Source organism: Phoca vitulina, unplaced genomic scaffold (assembly GCF_004348235.1).
Source record: "Phoca vitulina isolate PV1807 unplaced genomic scaffold, GSC_HSeal_1.0 scaffold7, whole genome shotgun sequence".
NCBI lineage: Eukaryota > Metazoa > Chordata > Mammalia > Carnivora > Phocidae > Phoca > Phoca vitulina.
The window spans coordinates 36,346,215-36,362,312 of record NW_022589710.1 but is presented as its reverse complement, the minus strand read 5'-3'; the positions used below and the strand labels follow the sequence as shown (position 1 = coordinate 36,362,312).

General features: G+C 43.8%; 1 protein-coding gene across 2 annotated transcripts in view; it reads right to left on the bottom strand.

The window, feature by feature from the left end:
* The window catches only part of MTHFD1 (methylenetetrahydrofolate dehydrogenase, cyclohydrolase and formyltetrahydrofolate synthetase 1), a 62,652-nt gene that overhangs the window by 31,281 nt on the left and 15,273 nt on the right, over positions 1–16,098 (bottom strand). For both annotated transcript variants that reach the window (XM_032405284.1, XM_032405283.1), the window contains exons 3-11: positions 10,708–10,767; positions 10,225–10,278; positions 9,198–9,334; positions 8,953–9,053; positions 6,850–6,986; positions 5,884–5,995; positions 1,662–1,789; positions 953–1,050; positions 577–750 (exon numbers count right to left, since the gene is read on the bottom strand). In XM_032405284.1, the coding sequence (XP_032261175.1) occupies positions 577–750; positions 953–1,050; positions 1,662–1,789; positions 5,884–5,995; positions 6,850–6,986; positions 8,953–9,053; positions 9,198–9,334; positions 10,225–10,278; positions 10,708–10,767 (1,001 nt within the window). The remainder of the gene's footprint in view (positions 1–576; positions 751–952; positions 1,051–1,661; positions 1,790–5,883; positions 5,996–6,849; positions 6,987–8,952; positions 9,054–9,197; positions 9,335–10,224; positions 10,279–10,707; positions 10,768–16,098) is intronic.

Below are 16,098 nucleotides of genomic sequence, written 5' to 3'. Positions count from 1 at the left end.
TCACTAAGTCAGACCTAACATCCTAGAGAATGACTCTTAATCTGAATGGTAACAAAGACGAAAGACTTGAAAAGAATCTTTCCCAAGAGCCTTAGTTGAAGTTTCCGAAAAATGGTCCATTTTTAAAAAGATTGCTGTACTTGAGCTCTTCTCACTGTGAGCAGAAAATACACTTTACCTTGTAGAGAAGCACTGCTATAATTTTACTATCTCAATTTAATCTCAAAAACTAGCTTTTGTATGTACCTCAGCCAAGCAATAAAAATGAATGCTCAATATATCTACTGAATTAATGAATTTGGGGTTAAAAAAAAAAAAAGATCAGCTTTTAAAACGCAACTCTTTCACCTACTAGATGGATAACCTTGACAAATGTCCTCCTCTCCGAAGGGTTGTAATCTACTCTGAATTACCTCACAGGCATGCTCTAAGAATCAAATGAGACTAAACACATGTGAGAAAGCTAAAACCAAATGAAAGGAACCTTCACATATATATATATGGTGAGAGCAAATGCAACCTTTGGTAATGGCAATCAGGATGAAGGTTGGATTAGCAAGGGAAGAACCAGCCTACCCGGTCACCACCACGTATTTCCCGTTAGGCTGGTGCTTCAGGCGTTCCAGTGCGGACAGCAGAACCTTGGCTTTTGTCTCACCATACAGTTCTACCTCCTCAGACAGGAGACCAATTTCCCGAGCCAGGCTGCCAATGGGCTTTGGCTTGCAAGATCGTGATATATCAATGTCACTTAAAAGAAATACAGAAAAAAAATACAGAAAACATGTATCAATCTTTAACTCCCTGAATTTAATTAACCCCATCCTAGGAACGACCCTCCCTGACCCCTGATGGTGCTTCTGGAGAGGGGCATGCACATAGTTGCCATGATATCCATCAGCTAAACACAGATAATCCACAAAGTTTTAAACCAGCAAAATTTTATTTTTACCTTGGAACAGGAACCTGGAGGTTAAGGTTGTTATACTGAATCATCCACTTTCCTGGCTTAAATTTCTCCAAGAAACGCTTTGCACTCTCTACTGTGCTCTAAACGAAATGTCACAAATGGAACTTCTATTAGAAGAAGTGATTATTTTAACCTCCACCTCAATTCCAAGTCCCAGGTCACTCCACTTTATCCACAAAATGAACAGCTTTATGATCCACCTATAAACATGCTTCAATCCTAAGCAAGAATCTACAAGCAGCTACGGAGCCCTGGGCTGCCTGCCTCACTCCCCTAGAGCTGATGTGTGTATTAAAAAGGGCAAGCAAGACAAAGCACACCTAGCAAAGTTGTGTGCTTGCACTTTGCTTTTCCTGAGGTTCTTCTACTCCAAAGTAAATTCGAATTGTTCCATCCTTACCTTCCCCTATTAGTATGACTGATTCTCTATCTCTGTTCTAACTGTCCCTTCTTTTTCTCCAACAGATTCACATCCTTACTTCTGAGTAAGTTTCTACTTGGGGAAAAAAGCAGTAACTTGAATTCCGTCAGCTTTTTACAATTATTACAGAAACTTTTTTATGGAGGTCTAATTGACCTATAACGTTAGTTTCAGGTATACAACACAATGATTCAGTATCTGTATATATTGCGAAGTGATCGCCATGGTAAATCCAGTTAACCTCCAGTAGAGAAACTTATTCACACGCACCTGCATTAGCATTGCCACCGTCATGGGCCCCACGCCACCAGGAACAGGAGTGATGAAGCCTGCCCTCTCTTTGGCCTCATCATAGGCCACATCACCCACCACTTTTTTCCCATTTGGTTTTGTATCATCTGGTCAAGGGGGGAAAAAAATCAAAAAAAGGTCTCAGAATCGTAATTCTGGTGTTCATTTCCAAGTTAAGTGATCAATTATCATAGCTTGTGCCAAAAACTAAGTAGAGTTCAGAGTCCCATCAGGGCTCAAGCACCTATTTTACTTCAAAGCGATAAGATGACAGGTGTTTGTTATTGTCGAGGTAGGAACTTATTTTACCTGCAAAAATTCACAAGATGCTTAAGGGGTTTTCAGAACCAGGACAATCCTTTTGCACTAAGTGGCAAATAAAATACCAAGTGTTTTTTATTCTTAAAACCAACTACCCAGTATATAATGAGTGCCTTTTAAAATGTTAATTTGCCAAAGCCTACAAAGGAATTTTTTGGGAGCACAAAGCTCCGACTATGTCACAGCTGCCAGATACCGTTTCTACAGCAACTGTCAGCATTTTGTAAGCTCCATGTGTGAGCTGGAGGAACAATCCAACATCCAATTCCAGAGACAAGCAGCTACTTAAATGTATGCAAAAGGCAAAGAATATAATTACACTTCCCTTAAAAGGATACAAGAACAACTACAAATCTTACCAGCAAAGAATAGCTATTCAAGAGAACAAAACCCAGTGATGCATCACTGCTCACTCACACAAAGTACATCCTACACTTGGCTTCAGTGCACTTGCGGGAGGGGCTGGGGGACAGGCCCAGCCCTGCAGCTCTAAGGCTCCCAAGGCAGGATCTGGGAGGATCTTAGCCATTTCACCACTTCTCTTTGAGTGGATCACCACAACCGAGAGAGCCAACTTTAGGGTGTAGCCAAAGAGTCAGACTTGAGAGACCAAAGTTCTAGGATCAGCTCTTCTACTAACTGCCAGTCCTCAGCCCCTGTGGGCTCCTTACTGATCGGAAGTCCAAAGATGACAAGAAGGACTGACACTATTTCACAAGCTTGCGGAGAATCAAGCGAGAGATCGTGCACATTCATGAAATTGAAAAAGCATTCTCTAAACATAAAGGTTTCTCTTCCCATCCTAGATACAGAAGATGTTTTCTATATGTACTATAAGGAGCTGGTGAATACAGCTCCTTGGGGGTAGTGTCAGGTTTCTAGATGAGAAAGTAGCAAGCTATAGCCGGACATTTCCTCTCAGAACCCTGGAGTCATTTCAAAACACCAAGGAGCTATGGTTAAGGGTCTGTCCTTTGTGCAGGTCTCGAGAGTCTAACAGACATTAGCTTAAAATACGATGCACCTCTCTTTATTCATGGTAGTGATTTTAGTTTCTCCACATAGAGGAGACATATCAGTTACCGCACAACTAACTGCCGCACGAGAGGAGCTCAGTTCTGCTCCTTCAGCAAACACTACCGTGGTTGACTTGAGTGCCCTCTGGTACATGTCCAGTGTTTCATGGAAAGTATGATGTGGTCAATAGAAAAAGTGACCACTTCTCAATCTAAGTGTGTGGCTTCAGTAACCAATAAACATTTTGGTTATCTACCCCAGCCCTAGAATTCCTCTTTCATTGGGAATTACAGGTATAAAGTCCAATCACTGAGTTACAGACCAGTGGGTGCCCTGGAAGAACCAAAGACTGTTCTTTGCAAGTGTTCGCTTTCAAGGCATCATGTTCCATAACTGGACCACATCCTGAAGGATATTTTGATTATTTAAATCATTTGCATGGTCCCTTCAGGGATAACATCCTAAGTCATTTGCCAAATTTAGAATGAATTAAGGTATGTACTCTTTTTTGGGGGGGGGGGGAAAGGAATACTTTTAAGATTCAAGTGCAGAGCAGGAGTACTGGCCTGAGAAACACGTGGAAGTGTTCTTCCTGCTTGGCTTACTAAAGATAATTGGAGGGGCACCTGGGAGGCTCAGTCGATTAAGTGTCTGCCTTCGGCTCAGGTCATGATCCCAGGGTCCTGGGATCAAGCCACTCCACATCAGGCTCCCTGTTCAGCGGGGAGTCTGCTTCTCCCTCTCCTGTCTACTGTTCTGCCTACTTGTGCTCTCTCTCTATCAAATAAATAAATAAAATCTTTAAAAATAAATAAAGATAATTGGAAGAGACAATAAAATCTAGCCTTATCGAAAGTTATTTACCTATATACCTCAGATCAATAAAAATACAGCTGACCAGATATTGATTTGGTCTTTTCATATTTCACCATCTAGGTGAAGAATAAATGTGAACAGGATGGTGAGTTTCATGTTTAAGTGAACATTTTATACCTATTTGTAAGATTCAAGATTCCCACCCAGGATTTTTTCTTCCATCTCTCAAATCTAGTCCAAAAAAAAAAAAGAAAGCCAAAAGCAGAAATATGATATAGGAGATGTAAGGTTTTAAACAGAATGAGCCTGAATGTCATATCACAAGTACTCAAAGTGAGGAATTGTAGGAGAGCAATTTCTTTATCACCCATTAGATAATTACACTACAAGAAAATGAGTGATCAATTATGAGCTACTGTCTTAAAAGCATGGTAGAGAGAGTGGGAGGGAGGTTAAAACTGGTGAAGGCTTGACAGTGACTAATGTCCCTGGCAGCTTAGTGTCTATGCTCTGAATCTGAGACGGGAAGGGAGAAAAAACAATCTTCTCGCTCTAAGTCGTTTGACAATTCAACAGGTGCTGAGTGCCGGCAGTTAGAAGGCAGGAAACCAGACAGGCTAGTGCAGAGACCACGCCCCACAGGGAGGACAGCGCAGGACGCCACGCACAATGAAAGAGACACCCAGTTCTCCAGGAGGGCAAGGCGGGAGAGAAGGAGATTCTCCCTTACTGAAGGGAAATCAGACCAAGTTTAGAAAGAAGAATGGGCATTCTGGGCAGAGAGAAGGTGGGAAGGAAGATCAAAGTCGAGCTTTATCCGACCATGTAGCCCAAGGCCTGCAGTGGTGTCCAATGCACAGAAACGGGGATCTAATTAAAGACTGTTCTTTTCTCGAATCTGCGAGGTGCGTATACAAGTATTCACTGTATCACCCCGTGAAATTTTATGTTTGAGAACTTCACGATGAAGGAACATCCTATTGCACTGAGGACTCAGGTGTAAACGCTGCAGAGGACAAACAGGCATGTGAAGAGAAGAGCACGGGGTCCACTTTACAACCGTTCAAGACAGGGATTCACCAAGTGGTGTGAGAACAAAGGCCCAGAGGCGGCTGAAACTCGTGTGGGGCTAAGCCGTTTGACAAGTAACGTGGGAGGACGACGCTCCACATCAAGACCCACGAACACGGCAAGAACATGCAGATGGCTGTGAGTGGGAGTCAGCAGGCGGTGGGAGACCAGTAAGCAGCTCACAGCCATGCATCCACCTGAGAGGGTAGTGCTCCCAGGGAACGCTGGCAACAGAAGGAAAAACTTTATGATATTTAAAAACTGATCTGGGGCGCCTGGGTGGCTCAGTCATTAAGCATCTGCCTTCGGCTCAGGTCATGATCCCAGGGTCCTGGGATCGAGCCCCGCATCAGCTCCCTGCTCAACCAGGAGGCTGCTTCTGCCTCTCCCACTCCCCCTGCTTGTGTTCCCTTCCTAGCTGTCTCTCTCTGTGTCAAATAAATAAATAATTAAAAAAAAAAAACAAAAAACCGATCCGATACAGGGACCGACTGGGAGGGAAGGATAATGGGCTGGCTTGCTCCCCGCTGCCTAGGAGAGGCTGGGTCCAACGTCTTCGTTGTAAAGCCCACCTAGAAGACTCCTGGCGAGGTGAGGCCCTCTCCTGGAATTACACAGCAGTCCATAAAGATGACACTATATTTTAAATCCAGCCATTCTTTGTTAAAAACAAAGGCTGATCTGTACATGAAGGGAGAGTGAGAGATCTGCCTCTCCCACCCCCTCCTTGGACAAAGTCATTCCGGGAAAGGCCCAGTACAGTGGCTAAAATCCTGGGCTCTGCTGTCCCGCTGGTCACGATGCCGTCTACTAACTGTCTACACCACGGGCAAGACACCTGCTCTGAGCCTTAGCTCTTCCCGCCAGAAAGGGGACAAGGGGTTCTCACATAGGCTTCCCTTAATGACCCAGACACCGTTCTCTGCCCCCCCCCCCCAACCTCCGGAAATGACCTTCGTTCTCCAGCAGCGCTCACCTGGGATATAATTGATCCCGCAGTCGATGACTATTGCCCCAGGTTTGATCCACTCCCCTTTCACCATTTCCGGCTGACCGGTCGCAACCACCAGGATGTCACCTTTATTTACCTAGGGAAAGAGGGTTTTGATTTCAGAAATGACACGGTAGAACATTAAAAAAAGAAAGAAACCTAGAAGTGGAAGAGAGTAAGCTTTGTACGAAACTGCTCCTTGCCATCAGCTATTCTGAGCGGGGCCGCACACCGTCCCTGACAGCCCTGCCTGTGCTGTGCTCCTTCCTGCGCAGGCCAAAACACTCCAGGTACGAGCCATCTTCCTGAACGGGGAATGTGATGAAAGCACGGGGGGCGGGGACGGGCATGCGCTTGGAGCCACAGGCCCGGCTCTGAATTATCACGTTGGGAGACTGCCCCCTCTCCTATGGACTATGAGGACTAGCACTTCCCGCAGAACACTGCTTGGGGAGCATTAAAAGAGAAGGTGCGCCGTCAACACGGATAGGTACGTGTGAGAATCCTCGGGCCCCGGAATCTGAGGCAGGGTCAAGAACAAGATGTGACAGATGTCACGGGACCGCTGTCCACATGCCCGCTCTGAAGCACCTGACCTCTGAGGCCACCACTGTGTTACACATCCGCGATCTGGCTGCTGGGCTCCATCCCAGTTTCTGTATCGCTAGTCCCTATCTCCCACAAGGCAGGCCGCTACGGAGAGAATACGATCAGAACAAGAGCTACAGGACTTGGGCAAGTTTTGTAACCGAAATTTGTTTCTTTATCATGTAAGATGAGACAAGAAACAAGAGATGGCAAGAGGGGTTCAATGAAATATCGAATGAGGTAAAGTACATGGCAGTGTCTGGCACTTAAATGTTAGCTGTTCCCACTATGTGGGAAGACCTACAACACACACACACACACACACACACACACCCCTCTCCCACTGCACTCTGGACCCCTTACCTCCTCGCCTAGATTGGCAGTCTTGGAGTGGCAGGTGGTCACTGTGGCATGGTTCCACAGAAGCAAGTCATGCATGGGGGCACCGACTATCTTACTGCGCCCGACCACGACCGCGTGCCTTCCAGCAATCTGCACCCCTGAAAGAAGAGCCAGGGTGAGTGAGAGTATTGGGAGAAGCCGCCCTCTTCACATGCCACCGAAATGGGAAAATTCAGAACAAGTGCACAAAAACGGGTTCTTAGCATCAACCAGAAATCTTCCTAAAAACATTCCTTCCTTGGCAATAATACTCTCAACTCTAGGATTTCAGTTACAAGTTGGGACTTGTACTGTGTCCTTCTTGCTGTGGGCTTTTGGGAGCAGCCTAAGCCAAGATCCATTCATTGAGTCATAGGAGAGTGGGAAGAAAACCTACACTCAAAGAAAAAAGAAACCTGACATACGGCTAAACGGCCATATGGACGAAGACAGTAGATTTACTTACGTGGGAAAAGTAGTTATAACAAATAGTGTGCCTGTGCTGGGCTGGAGGAAAGCAAAGGACATTAGAGGAGTCTCAGTAAGTCTTTCTAGCTCTGTTAAGTTCATTTATGCAGTTCCTCATCTGCATTTCTCTTTTGGCACAGGGCCTAAGCCATAGGGTTATTTGCAGGGCAGTGATAAAGGGGAACTTTAAATGTAGCTGTAAGATTTCTTTTTGTCTACTCAGCATCCCTTCTTCTGGTACTATCACAATGTCCATTCTAGGACTGACATACTCTACTCAACAGAGATGGTTTGGGTGCTCACCCACATTTCCGCCCCGACCGATGAGATCTGTCTGCTCTGGGCCACCAAGGAGAGCTGAAGAAGGAGCCACCACACAGAAGCAAGCAGGGATAAGATCCTGAAGACTCCACCTGAGCCTCTATACCCAGTCCTGCTGAAGTGAACTCTTGCTTAAGGCGGGTTGTGTTTATTTCAAGTTTTTTTTTAGGTTTATTTATTCATGTGAGAGAGAGACCACGAGCAGGGGTAGGGGCAGAGGGAGAGGGAGAAAATCCCAAGGAGACCCCACACTGACCATGGAGGCTGACACGGGGCTTGATCCCATGACCCTGAGATTATGAGCCTAGCAGAAACCAAGAGTTGGATGCTCAACCGACTGAGCCACCCAGGCGCCCCAAGGCAGACCGTGTTCAAATTGTGCTTCTTGTATAACATCTTATTCAAAAAAGCTAAGCTTTTATATAATGTTAGTATGATGAACATCTAGAAGTCAAGCCCTCCAAGTGTGAAGTGTTTAAAAGGTACCTTACTCTATACTTTTTAGGATTCAGCAAAGGACCTGAAGCTGCGTTAGGGCAAATAGCTTCACTATTAATAAGTGGGAAGCCTAGAGCTGCTGTGGCTCAGGGGATTTGTTCCTATCAAGTTGTAATACAATTTGCTAAATATGCTAGGGTATAAATTTAGTTATAGGACTAAATGGTAATAACTGTCCCGAGGCTTATAACTAGACCTTGTCTTCCAACCACAGAAAACTTTCATTTACATTGGCCAACACTTTCCACTTAAAACTTCTGATCCACTTCCTTTAAATAGGACACATTTCCTTGTAAAAAATAACCTCTGCAAAAAATGTTCATGATGAAATTAAAATACCAAGATGTTGACTAGGGTAATGGGGTAGCATGGCCAACTGTTCAAGAGATCTGTTTCCAGCCATCTGTCGAGTCCTCAAACTATGATGGAGACTCAGGGCCCATTTTGGGGGTTGGGACTTTTCCCTTTATCTGAATCCTTATTATTTGATAAGTTACTTTTTCATAAAAAATAAATTTCTTTGAACTCAAGTAACCCTGAGTTCAAATCTTGACTCTGCTACTTCTTGGACAAGTTCTGCAACTCTCTGAGACTGTTTTCTCAAGCTGTTGAGCAATAATAGTACCTAGTTCATAGAGCTGTTGAGAAAATTGAGAATTTAGGTAAAGCTCCCAGTTGACAGGTCCTTGTGCCAATCAAGTCCCTTTATTTAGGGCCCACAGGGTACCTCCTCTTTGCCTCCATGTGTCTAAACCAGGCCCAAGAAATGGTGCTTTGTTTTCATTCCCTTGTTTTTACCTGTCTCTTTGATGAGTTCCAAGCATCCTTTAGGCGTACAAGGGATGAAACAGTCATTTAGGTCACCTCTAGCAAGTTTTCCGGCACTGATGCTAGTTAACCTAAAACAATGAAAGCAATGAAGGGGGAAATGAAAGTAATTAGATGTCTTTACTGTAATCTTTAGAAGCACATATGGTTTGTTCCCAAAACAGAAATATAGTCAGAATCACGCAACATGACATAGAGAGCCCAGGCACACTCACCCATCCACATCCTTTTCGGGTATGATCGCATTGACCACTGCTTCAGTGTTAATGGGGTTCTCTGAATCTAAAGGCAGCTGTACTATGAAACCATGTACAGTGAGGTCTTCATTCAATGATGTAACGTACTTTAACACCTAAAAGTAATACCGCACACAATTTGTATAATATATAGAAACCAAAAAGATGGAAAAAACACTTTTCAGTCGCTCTACCTTCCCCCAGGAGTTTAACTGTAGTCCTCTTAGAATGTACCTCCCCTTGAACCCGAGAGCAACTCTAACACCAAATGTCATCTTCAGTGTCTGGTAAGAAATTCATCAAAGAGCTAATAAGAACTTCAACGGTAATACCCATGTTACTCATGCAAGTCAAGATTTCTGTGATGACAGGAATGCTCTATCATGCGCACTTTGCCATACAGTAGTGGTGAATGAATACTTGAAACGTGGCGAGCACAACCAAGGAACTGAATTCTACATTGCATTTCCTTTTAATTAAATGGCCGCACGGGGCTAGTAGCTACCCCACTGGACGGCACAGATGTAGGACATCTGTATGACCTCAGAAAGTTCTTTTCCTCGCCTGTTCCTTCCCGGTTACTCCCTCCACCCTCGGGAAACCACAGTTCTGACTTTAATCACTGATGATTTGTTTGGCCTATTCTTGAACATCATAGAAATGGAATACATATTTGGTTTTTTTTTTTTTTCCCCGACTCCATATTTGGTTTTTTAAAAGGCAAATAGCTACAGGCCCAGGATCAGTTTTTAATGAACACTGCAGGGGATTTGAAACACATGATGCGGAGATCACGCGCTGAGTACGAAGCGGCCATACCCTAGGACGGCACCATTTACTCTGTGGGTGTTTGCAAAGATTTTCCAGAGGCAGAGTCTGTGAAGAAAGAATTTCCTCAAGGTCCTTCCTGTGGTGAATGTACCAATCCCTAAAATTCCACTAACCCAAAATCCAGACAGGAACGCACTTTAGCTGTCCTCTTAACAATCAATCTATCACAGCTCACCTCAGATTCTGTGGCAGTTCTTGGTAACTTAATGTGCGTGGCTTTGATCCCAATCTGCAAAAATGAACATTTAAAACAGGTCAATGGCAAGAGCACATGAGACATGGGCCCATTTCTCTTAACCAAGATTACTAAATCAAATCAGGTGGCCTTAGTCACCATTTCAGCCTCGTATGTTCTGAAGAATGAGTCTCTCACTTTGACCCATTCATCCTTGTTCACTGTCACCACTGCACTCTAGCAATTTCACGTCCACTCTCCCTGCTCTTTGGGAAGTCTGTGGATCACTGATTAGAAAACATTCAAGTGCAAACCAGAGACTACAGCTTAAGTCTTGCATTTCTGACTTGCAAAATTGAGAAACTCAAGTCTGCGGTGGCCAATGACAGTTTTTACAGGGAGGGGTGTAAAGGACAAGGGGTCACCGACAAGAGCTGGGTGGGGGGGGAACGGGGGTGATGGCGCAGCTGTTCCGGGTTTTACCTCTTCAGCAGCCTTCAGCTTCACATTTATATAAAGATTAGAATCATCTCTGTCGCCAACCTAGAATAATAAATACATGTAAATCAGATGATCAAGGAAAGGCAAAGTGTACAGAAAAGCTTCTAAAAATTTAATTTTGATAAAAGGAATGTTTAATCATGAGACTCTTGTTGCAGAGAGCTTTATAGGAGAATAGGAGAATGTTGGGGCAGAATGGAGATGTGAACACAGGTGGTGTTACCAATCCCTCCCCAAACAAGGCCCACCCGATTCCCACTGAAAAAGCCGCAAGAAAAAAAAAAGAAAAAAAAAGTAGGGGACATATGCATCTGCCTTGGAAACTGAGCGAAGGTGCCACAGGCCTGCCGGAAACATGCGGAACTTGTCTGCCTTTGAGCCGACATAACGGAACAGAGCACGGAGGGCTGAACTGTCATCAGGCAAGAAAAACACCATGGCTGTGGGAGCCAGGAACACCCAGAGGGTATATTCTGCACCCTCTCTCCCACCCCCAGGGGCAGTGGAAAGTTCTCTTGCCCAGCTACACAGAGAAGAGAAACCAGCTGGGGTGGAACTAATTCTAGCTTACATGGAAGAGACCCCTATGCAAGGCAAAGGGCTATGTGCTGCCCTCGAGAGAGGAAGGCATGGTGCAGAAGCAAGTCCTCTGAACCACCATGCTGCATCTCACTATGTTCCCTCAGTGTCTTTCATCATGAACATATATTTGTAATTTTTCACTTGTAATCATCTATCTGTAAAATGTTATTTTACAGATATTTTCCACATTCCCGTGATTGACGTAAGTTTGGTTTCTCGTAGAACTGCAGAGGGGAAAAACGGTAGGCCCGCTGATACCACAGACAACAGACACCGGACTCCTTTTAACAGGGACAACCACAGAGAAAGAAGTTGGCCTTAGGAACAGAGTATTTCCAGTCCCTGTCACGTTTCTGCTGTCACTGGAAGCTCTCTTCAGGGTCCCAGAACCCGGCCTTACGCTTAGCTTCAGCTGTCCTTTATATAGATAGTTCTCAGTTTTGCTTGTGCTCATCTGAATTTCAAGAATCAGAGGAAGCCTTTGAGGGGAATTTGACTTTTTATGGGTTACCTGCACCTCCGTGCATTAGCTCCTTCCTGTGGGGAATCGCTAGAATTTCGGAGACTCTCATATTTGTTCCTCGGTCATTTCCTCTGTGTGCTCCTTGTCACTACTACCCAGCCCTCCTGGATTCAGTTATCACATTTGAGACACTCTGGGATTCTTAGATCTGAGTAGGAAAGGAGGTGGTTCCAAATACAACAGTACTGTTCTTCACATTTTCATTAATATTTATAACTACAATGAGTTATTTAAACTTAACTCTGAGATTAAATGGTTCGACTGCTCATGGCCAGTCCTTTTTAAACCACAACTTCTCTGTTTTATAGTTTATCTTCCTACATCCCCCCAGGTAGCTGAAATGCAACTTTAAGTCACTTTCCCAGAAAAGGTATGTGGGCATTTTTCTGAGTCTACATGTATCTGAAAATACTTTTTCTGCTGTTTTTGCCCTTGACAGGATACACTTGGCTGAATCTGGAGTCACGACATTTTCCTTCAGAGATGCTATCTTCGGCATCGAGTGTGACAGAAGAGAAGTCTCAAGTCTTTTGTTGTGGTTCTTTTATAGGTAACTGTTTTCTGTCTGCATGTTTCCGAAAGAATTTTTCTAAAACTCCAAAACCAGGGGCGCCTGGCTGGCTCAGCTGGTGGAGTGTGCAACTCTTGATCTAGGGGTTGTAAATTTGAGCCCCACACAGGGTGTAGAGATTACTTAAAACTAAAATCTTAAAAAAACCCAAACAAACCATAAACTCCAAAACTGCGACCAGTTTTAAAAAGAAAGTGTAATGGTTTTAGTTATAAACATACATCAAAGTTTTATTATAATCCTAATGCAAAGGAAAAGACCTCTTAAAAGCCAATCCAAAGACTCTCAGTATGGACATTTTATTTTTTTACTTTATTTTTTTAATTTTTAAAATTTATTTACTTGAGAGAGAGAGAGAGGGAGACAGAGACCACAGAGGAAGAGGGAGAAGCAGGCTTCCCGGTGAGCAGAGAACCTGACACAGGGTTCAATCCCAGGACCTGGAGATCATGACCTGAGCCCAAGGCAGATGCTTAACCGACTGAGCCACCCGGGTGCCCCAGTATGGACATTTTGTAGGGGAAAATGGTTATACAATCATTGATAGACTAGAGACTAGATGCAGAAAGAATGTTTAGTTGAGAACAGTAGATTCTTGACTGACAGTCAAGTGAGTAGGTGGAAGACTGGTTTCTGAGAACAAATCTTAATCCTATCAGTTTATCAAGAAAATCACTGAAACATTTTATTAGTAATGCTAACTTCTTCCTTGAAAAAGATGAATTATATTATTCTAAAAAAGTCCTATCCCTGAACAAGTTAGGGACTTTTACTTTTTAGAGGTGGGGAGGGAAAGGGAGAAAGAATCTTACACAGGCTCCACGCTCAGGGCAGAGCCCAATGCAGGGCTCGATCCCATGGCCCTGCGGTCATGAACCAAAATCAAGAGTTAGACGCTTAAGCAACTGAGCCACCCAGGTGCCTCAAGACTTTTTTTTTTTTTAACACCAAGAGTCTGCAAACTATTTGTACAGGGTAAGACAATATATATTTTAGCTTTTGGAGGCCACATAATCTATCATATATTCTTCTGCTTCATTCTTACCCTTTCCAACCTGGACAGCATTTGGATATGGGCCACAATTAACTAATCCCTGTTTTTTGGCTTTTTTTTAAAGATTTTACTTATTTTATTTTGAGAGAAAGAGAGCGAGCCAGTGTGAGCAGGGAGAGGGAGAGGGGCAGAGGGGGAGGGAGAGATCCTGTACATACTGTCATTCCTTCTATAAAGGATGGCGTGGGTGTGGTTGGATGGATTATGAGCAGTCCTGCAGCTGTAGCTAGAAAGACAGACTGGAAGTGTCCAGATCAGAAGCCTAAAACCTGTAAGCAGGTGACTGTAGTGGCCCCAGAGGGTGGGAGCAGTGGAAACTGAAAGGAGGGAACACATTCCAAGAGCTTATGAGAGGCACAGTCACTAGCATGATATTCACTAAGGGCTCTTAAGGGACTGAGGGACAGAAATCCTAAAGAGAAGAGCTTGGGTTTCTGGCTGAGTGTGTGGGAAGTGGTGTCAGTCACCAGGGGGGGATAAACAAGAGGTCTGAGGCAGCAGGGATGTGATTCCAACATAATGTGTAGGCCTTGCATCGTGGAAAGATGTTGAATCTGGTGCTAAAGCGCAAGATTAAAATATTCTACCACTGTTTTATTGGCAAGGACACAGGAGACAAGCTGCAGAACAGTGTTTATGTAATGAAAACACTTGCAATCAATAAATTTAAAATATAAGTTTGGAAGTCAATCTTAAAAACAGGAAAAAAAAAATCGCAATATTGCTAAAATTGAAATTATTTTGGATCCTTTCTGAAACCTTCTGAAAGGTTTACAGAAATAAAGTTCTTGCCTACCACATTTACTCTTTCTACAACAAACGATTTACAAGAATAAACCAAGAAATAACTGGTCTCCCAGATGTACCAAGTGAACACCCACAACATATACCTTTGATTCCCATTAATTTGCAAAAAAAGGAAAAAAAAACCACCACAGCAGAGAACACACCAGGCAGAACCACAGGCCTTCTGTGCTTTTCTTGTCAGCTAAGGCCTCTTAGATAATGAACAGCAATGGGGGAAATATTTAAGAACTATTCACTCTGAAATTCTTGATGAACACAGTACAGAAACTTAGCCAGGGATTAAATGATAACACATGGAGGCACACACACACACAGAAATGTGAACTGAGGAAGCAGGCATCTCTGAAGGGCATTTCAAATGAAAGTTATCAGTCTCCTGTCATCCAAATCAACCCTTCAAATGTGCATCTGTCCGTCTGTCCATACAACAAACATTTGTTGAATGCCTCCTACGAGATGAATCAGGAGCTCAGGCAAGAAACCCTGGAGAGGGGCCTAAATCTCCCAGGCAGCTGGGAGAACTGGGTGAGCTCACTTAGGGAAAGAACAGGTGGAAAAGAGGCTTCATGGCTGGGCCCTGGGGCGTTCAAATGTTTTAGGTATCAGGAAAATGAGGAACAGTAAGCAAAGGAGATTAGAAAAGGAAGGGAAATGAGAGATGTCCTAGAAACCAAGAGTCTAGAATTCCGAAGAAACCCAGGTTTAGAAGCTACTGACCTAGAGCTGGTATTGAGAGCCAGGTTAAATTACCAGATTTGGGGCAATGGTTCCCAAACCACGGTTCACACACTCTTGGGGGAACCCCAAGACCCTTTCAGAAGCTCTGCGAGTGCCAGACTATTTTATCATGATACTATGATGTCATCTGCCTTTTTCACTGCAGGATGACATCTGTATTAATGCTGCACAGGTAATGGTGGGTAAGACTGCCGGCGACTTAGCACAGATCAAGGCCGTGGCACCAAACGATACCAGTCACGCCACACACACTCCATAAAAACAGATGCCAATTTCACTTAGAAGTGCTCTTGATGGGGGCGCCTGGGTGGCTCAGCGGGTCCCGCATGGGACTCCCTGCTCAGCAGGGAGTCTGCTTCTCCCTCTCCCTCTGCCTCTGTGTGTGCTCGCTCGCTCTCTCTCTCTTGCTCTTGTTCTCTCTCAAATAAATAAATAAAATCTTAAAAAAAAAAAAAAGAAGTGCTCTTGACGAAGCAGTAAAACTGTTTCATTTTATGAGACCTGAGCCCTTGTGTCCATGTGTCGAGAACTGGGAAGCATTTGTAAAGCACTTGCGTCCCACACAGAGGTGGTTGCCACCAGGAAAAGCCTGTGCTTTTTGGCCTTGCAAGCAGAACTGCCGCATTTTTTAAATGGAACACTATCTTTACTTGAAAAAACTGACAAACAATGATTATTCACGCTTGAATATTTGGCAAATATTTTCTCAAAATTGGACAAAGTGAGCCTGCTACTTCAAGGAAAACAGCTAACAGTATTTGTTGCCCGTGGCAAAATCTGAGCTTTCAAGTGAAAATCAGAACTTTTTTATCCACTCCTGTGAGCTTGATAAACTTCTCAATAATTACAAACTTTTCCTGAGGAGTTTGTTGGCAATATTAACGCTTGTGATTTTCTTATATTGCATAATGAAATGCGTTAACATTTGGAAGATCTGCATAATTCAGTGAGCCATTATTTTCCAAATGAGAAATGAAGGACAAAACAAACCAAGCATGGGTAAATATCCATTCAAACTGCAACATAATACAATGGATTTTGATGTAACCAAGCAGGAAAGTTCACTGATAAACACTTTTAGATTCCACACTGCAACTA